At 37.3% G+C, this 6,967-nt stretch overlaps 3 protein-coding genes across 5 annotated transcripts in view; 1 reads left to right on the top strand and 2 right to left on the bottom strand.

Moving 5' to 3' along the window:
- Positions 1–2,586, bottom strand: part of LOC116850928 (inositol monophosphatase 2-like) — a 13,246-nt gene extending 10,660 nt beyond the window's left edge. Inside the window, exon 1 of the mRNA XM_032829792.1 lies at positions 2,024–2,586. Coding sequence (XP_032685683.1) covers positions 2,024–2,092 — 69 coding nt within the window. The 5' untranslated portion in view covers positions 2,093–2,586. The remainder of the gene's footprint in view (positions 1–2,023) is intronic.
- The window catches only part of LOC116850926 (ATP-dependent helicase brm), a 64,851-nt gene that overhangs the window by 12,624 nt on the left and 45,260 nt on the right, over positions 1–6,967 (top strand). The gene's annotated exons all lie outside the window — the stretch shown is intronic.
- LOC116850927 (inositol monophosphatase 2-like) overlaps positions 3,864–6,967 on the bottom strand; it is a 12,078-nt gene continuing 8,974 nt past the window's right edge. For all 3 annotated transcript variants that reach the window (XM_032829789.1, XM_032829790.1, XM_032829791.1), the window contains one exon: positions 3,864–4,331. In XM_032829789.1, coding sequence (XP_032685680.1) covers positions 4,171–4,331 — 161 coding nt within the window. In that variant the 3' untranslated portion in view covers positions 3,864–4,170. The remainder of the gene's footprint in view (positions 4,332–6,967) is intronic.

Here is a 6,967-nt window from a genome sequence, read left to right as displayed (position 1 = left end):
CATGACCTTGACAACATTTGTCAAGGTCAAGGCGATTGAAGGCTGTTCCTAATATTTTCATTTCTTCAAATTTTACAGTGAAAATAAAAATAATTATCATAAATAAATCATGGGGTAACATGTAGAGTCCGATTGACTCTAAAGGATCATATGAAGGTCACAATGCTTTGTCGGGGCCACAAAGAAGCACATGTGTAAAATCCCATTAATAAATTTCTTTAATAATCATAGCATTGTGATCTTTATATGATCCTTTAGAGTCAATCGGACTTCACATGTCTCCCATGATTTTAAATTATTATTTTTGTTTTCACTGTAAAATTTGAAGAAATGAAAATATTAGGAACAACCTCCAATCGCCTTGACCTTGACAAATGTTGTCAAGGTCATGGCTCTGAACAACATTCAAAAGGTTTCAGCCGTTGGTCGAACATCTTGGGTACCAATACTAATGGCAACAGTATTATAACTTTAAACAATATTATAACTTTTAACTCGAAAGATACTTGAAAAATATTTTATAGTGTTTTGGAAAGCTGTCGAGGTAAGCTACAAGAATATGCAATGAAAAATGGAGGTTTCCATTTAAGAAATTGAAGGTGATCTTCACGTGACTTTTAAACGACTATCTAGAGTCAAGCCAATTGCATCATCTTATGTCCCCCTCCAAACCATACAACTTTTGTTTGAAATATTTTTCCGTATCTTCCAAATTTTTCGAGATATTTGCCTGGTCCGATTAAAATGACTTACCCTGTATGTGTATATATATACAGGGTGTCCCGCGTAAGACGTGCCAAAAGAAAACTATAAGTAAAACAGATAAAAGTGAACAAAAATTGTAGAGGTCATTTTTCAAACAACTACGTAAAATTTCGAGATATTAATTAAAATATTTGGACATATCAGAACGCGGCAGGCGGGACATATGGATCGCCGGCGAAAAAAATGGACGATTGCTCGCGGGCCTATCTTATAGGCCAGAGAGATAGGCCGTTTGGCATATGGAATTGGGCTCTGTGTGTATGTCCGTATACGTGTGTGCTCGTTTATTTTCTTCGCCGGCCGCGTCTCCGCGTACTAATATGCCCAAATATTTTAATTAATATCTCGAAATTTTACGTAGTAGTTTGAAAAATGACCTCTACCATTTTTGTTTACTTTTATCTGTTCTATTTATATTTTTCTTTTGGCACGTCTTACGCGGGGCACCCTGTACACACACAGACACACACACACACACGCGCACGCACGCACGCACGCACGCACGCACGCACGCACGCACGCACACACATATCATTAACAAAGTTAACTTAGTAAATTTAGTAATACTGTTTTAAATTATTTGCTGATATGCACATATAACTCAACAAACTTATTATGGAATTAATATTGATTGTCACCATTGATCGGTGCTATAATATTATACGGTGTACTCACTAATTTATGTATAAAACAATTAATCGGATATCGAATATATAGTCAACAAGTACCCAGTAAAATGAGCCAACAAATATATACATTGTAAATTGTGATTTATTTACCGTATCTTTGATAATTCAAATTTTAAACATTGAAATGATCAATGAAAATCTACATAGCAATCAACCATATAAATAAACAGTGCATAGAAAAATGCAAAATACATTAAAACGTTTTCAAATACATTTACGCGATATTTATTAGCGTAAAAAGAGCCAAAGAAAAATTTTAAGAAAATTAAATTTTGCACCAATATCCGTGATGGCTTTTATTGGTCTTTCTCTACTTAATTGAAAAAAATTGCTTGAAATTCCGCATTAAAATTTTTATTAGATGAAGACGATCGCTAAGTCAAATTGAATCGTTTTTAGCTTCTCGCACTCGTAACTATCACTTGGCAGCTATTTTTGAAGTATTTCGTTATCGCGTTCTATCTACTTCTCTCTTTCTCTCTCTCTCTCTCTCTCTCTCTCTCTCGTGACGAACGTTCATTGTTACGTTCACTTATTGCTATTTTTTTTGCATCAATAATATTACGCACCTTTCCCGCGTGCAGAACCAATTCTTCTACAGTGTTATAGTATTCGTCCAAGTCGTTTGCCTCGATCATGTTTTCTAATTGTGTCTCATTGGATGTTACGGTGAACGAAACGGATCACTGGAAGATTTGCACTAATGCGCGACAATTTGCGCTCTCGTTGATGTGACTGTCGGAGTGTTGATTTTGCTATCGGAATACTGGTTGAGATTCACCACAATGCAATTTTTTTTATTGACGCGTTGGATCAGTCGTAGAGACAAACACTGATGGCGCAGGAGCAGCCAAAACTTATCTAGCCGATAAACGTGGCGCCGGGAAAGTTTTATACATGATTACGATGACGTCAGCGCAGAAGGTGGAAGGTACGCTGTCGCGAGTTGATTACGCACGTGACAATCCATCGGGGGTCAATCATATCGTGGACTATCCGCGACTGTCTAGACTCCTGGCGTCCTTATGACGTCATGCGCGTATATTTCGTGAACGACCGTGATTCTGTCGTCTTTTCCCCACCCGCGCGTTTGTCGCTCGTTCTATAATTAGATGATACTTCGCGAAACGTGGTATTTCCCTGCGGGGATCGCATTAGATTGCCATCCGGAGGATGTAATTATTAAGCGGTACGGGAAAAAAGTAGAAGAGGAGGATCGTAAAATCATCTTACCCGTGCGTCTCTAGTTGCCAGTACAATCATGAAATATTCCATGCTCACGTTAGCATTATATAATTTCTTATGCTTCTTTTTATTGACTATTAGTTCTTCGGTAGAAGATATAATAGGTATGCGAGCCGTTGCAAGAGAAGCATAATTGAGAAAATGGATCGCGCATGTTTGCTCGAACGTGATAGATTTCTTGCGGTTTTAATTATATATATGTTACAATAAATGTGGAGGAGCATCGTCGATTACCAAGATTAAGTTTATTTATAACATGTACACTTTCAAAACTTTAAAATTTAATATCTTCGAAACTATATACGATCCTCATATATAAGGTTCCAGATCACCTTCACAATCTCTCGTAGAGCAGATTGAGATGAACACAAAAGTCTCATATCATTTTGCGATATTCGCAATTATAGTGGAGATATTAATTAAAGAAGATTGGTGAATGATTACGCGCGATATGATAGATGACACCTGCAGTGACACCGTCTGCCGTTGTATACTTATACATTAAGTCAAACTGAACAAAAAAGTCCTCCATTTTGCAAATAACCACATAGATTTTTAGATATTAATTAAAGAAAATTGTTACATGATCGTGCACCACAACGCACAAATTTTCTTAATATCTAAAAATCTATGTGGTCATTTGCAAAATGGTAGAGGGCTTTTTTGTTCAGTTTGATTTAATGTATAATATAAGTATACAACGGCGGACGGTGCCACTGCAGCTCATCTCATATCGCGCGTGATCATTCACCAATCTTCTTTAATTAATATCTCGACTATTATTGCGAATATCGTAAAATGATATGAGACTTTTGTGTTCATCTTAATCTTCTCTACGTCCTCACGAGAGATTGTGAAGGTGATCTGAGACATCCTGTATATTCGAGAACAAAATACTCTGCTCGATAGGAGAGAGGTGAAAAGAAAAGAATATGGAACGATAGAGAATATGGAAGACAGTTGCTAGCATTCAGTTCCTTTGTGATACCATGATGTCGCGTGCAATAACATTAGAATATAAACGCGAGCAGGGAGTACGCGGCCGCGCGCCACACCCGTATATTCGACGATGCGATGCAGCGAATAACAGGTTAATCCATTCATTCTCTTTTCCACCGCGAGGGCGCGTATCCGTCGATACGTATAGGAAAAAATCACTCAGAATTTCATTTTCTATAACATATTTAAAAAAAAATCGGTGAGGTGTTACCTTTTATGCAGTTTTACCCAATTGTGTTTACATTTTTTTACGAGCGATTACTTATGAACTGCTACAGTTATTTATTCTTACAGATATATCAGATACATAGACTTTGAGTTATTATCGAGTAAACGCGTAAATGTGTTTTTGATAGATTATGTAATTATATAACAATGCTAACGTTGCTCATACAAGAAGCAGGAATTTTCCTGTCATTTCCTTTTGATACATAGTAATTCGAAATTTATGAACGGTCCGATAGACAATTCCTCATACAAAGTTAGATACGTCTATTGTGTTACTAACGTTTGCGTGCTTTGTTCTCGCGTTCACCCGTAGATCGGCCTCGCGAATGATCCTGCCGACGTCGCGAGCGATATTCTCGTTACACGCGGCTATAGCTCGCGGCTTCATGATGTCGATCGGTTCACCTGAAACAAAAAGCGAGAGATGTTGTCAATGGAGCGTAACGAAAGGCGAAACCGTCAATGACTGTGCCATGGAATGAAACGGTAATATCAAAGTCGCGCAATTGTAAAGATCGCTAAAATAAAAAAATTGGTAAAATACGTTTCCACACATCGGTTTTAGAGCATGTAATTATTTCCTAGTATAATGCAAAGTATTATAAATTTCTCGTTCTTTATAAAAATAAAATAATGGAGTTTTATAATTTTACACACACACACACACGCGCGCGCGCACGCACACGCACGCACACGCACACACACACACACACACATGTTGTAAGGCAAAATGAGTTTGTTAAGAATTTATTGAAACTTATCTAAACTAAAATATTATATAATTGCTTGTGCAATTAGAAAAATATTGACTATTCCAGAATTGAGATATTTGAAACCAAAGATGACAGTTTTTATACGTGTCATTGACTGCTATTTTTAATTTCTATTTTTAATTTCTATTTTTAATTTCTATTTTTAATTTCTTGTAAATTAATTAGAGTTTTAATGAAAAACTACCATAATATTACAGATTAATATAGTGAAATTATATACAAATTTCAGAATTATTGAGTTTTGTTTGGAAAATACAATGGTGGAAAGTTTATATTTTATAGTAATACTCAAGATATAAATATATAAATATACAGGGTATCTGATAATTGTAACACACTAACTCTATAGGGGCGTAGAGCTAAGTGAGAGGATCAGAAAAGTCCTCTTCCATTTAGCGATAACGCGTCTAGTTTGTTAGTAACAACTGCGTAAAGTTTGGCGTTTGTCACACCTATCGCGGCCTATATAGTGTCCCGCATAAGACGTGCCAAAAGAAAAATATAAGTAGAACAAAAGTACATAAAAGTGAACAAAAATTGTAGAGGTCATTTTTCAAACAACCACGTAAAATTTCGAGATATTAATTAAAATAGACATATCAAAGCGCGGCGACGCGACAGGCAGGACATACGGCTTGCCGCGGCCGGCGAAAAAAATGGACGATTGTTCGCGGGCCTATCTTATAGGTCAGAGAGGTAGGTTGTTTGGCATATGAAAATGGATAGCTCCGTATGCGCGTCCGTGTACGTGTGCGTTTGTCCATTTTCTTCCGCGCGCTATATTATTGGGCTGCGCTGTGACTCAAGCGGTCCGTCCTCTACCATTCAGTACACGCTTTTCCTTAATTTTTCATAATTAATTACTCGACTATTATTATGAATTTCGCAAAACGGTATAGGACTTTTATGTTCACATCAACCCATTCTACGTCCCCACTAAATGCCCGGAGGAGAGTGTAAGACACCCTATATATACAGGGTGTCTGACTCGTACCGTACCAGAGCTAACATATAGTTAGAATAGGTCGGGGTGAGTAATAGAATTGACGTCTGTTTTTAAACAATCACGTAAAATTTTGAGATATTAACAATAAAAGATTTCTATCGAACGGCAACCTACTAGCCAATCAACACGTGTGCTGCAGTGAGACGAACGCTGTACGCGCTGTAGCATCGGCATAACAGGCTAGCCTGGTCTGCCTCCTGGCAACGCGTTTTCCTCGTTGTTCACACGTGCTGATTGACCAGTGGGCTGCCGTTCGATAGAAATCTTTTATTAATATCTCAAAATTTTGGTTGTTTAAAAAAAGATACCGATTCTATTACTCACCCCGACTTATTCTAGCTATATGCTATCTCTGGTACGGTACGAGTCAGACACCCTGTGTACATATATATATTGCACGATTTTACGTGATAATGCACTCATCTTCTTTAATTAATAATTAAAAATCTATGTGATTATTTGCAAAATGGTAGAGGACTTTTTTGTTCAATTTGACCTAAAGTATAAAGTACCCTGTATATACACAGAGTGTTTCAGACCTCCATAATGACTCTTTGTGAGAACGTAGAACGGATTGAGGTGAGCAAGAAAGTCCTATGCCGTTTTGCGATATTCGCAATAGTTTTTAAGAAATTAATTATATTGTCTTAGCTAATGAGAACAAAGGAAGCGGCAGCCGAAAGAAAGATGCTTTCGGTCGCGCGACCGTGATACACGCGAATCGCGACTCGCTGCGTCCCTTCGCCCATAGCTACGAGACATAGTGAGGGCTTGATACACTACACATATACATGACATATCCGTGTGCCGAATCGACGCCGAATCTAAGAGTGTGTTGCCGCTTCGTTATTTCATCTTTATATATATGTATGCAACCGAAGCAACGACACGTTTTGATTCGGCATAGGGATATGTCATGTACATGTGTTAGTGTATCAAGCTTCGCTGTGTTTCGTAGCTATGGGCGGAGGGACGCAGCGAGTCGTTATTCACGTGTATCACGGTCGTGCGCCGGCCGAAGACATCTTTCTTTCGGCTGTCGCTTCCTCTCATTAGCTGAGACAAAATAATTAATTTCTCGAAAACTATTGCGAATATCATAAAACGGCACAGGACTTTCTTGCTCACCCTCAATCCGTTCTACATTTTCACAAAAGGTCATCATGAAGGTCTGAGACACCCTATATATATATATATATATATATATATATATATATATATATATATATATATATATATATATATATATATATATATATATA

This window comes from Odontomachus brunneus, unplaced genomic scaffold, assembly GCF_010583005.1.
Source record: "Odontomachus brunneus isolate Ranch 3 - 2012 unplaced genomic scaffold, Obru_v1 Obru_scaffold_161, whole genome shotgun sequence".
Classification (NCBI taxonomy): Eukaryota; Metazoa; Arthropoda; class Insecta; order Hymenoptera; family Formicidae; genus Odontomachus; species Odontomachus brunneus.
The sequence above is the reverse complement of the archived record's forward strand: the minus strand, read 5'-3'. Positions and strand labels throughout refer to the sequence as shown.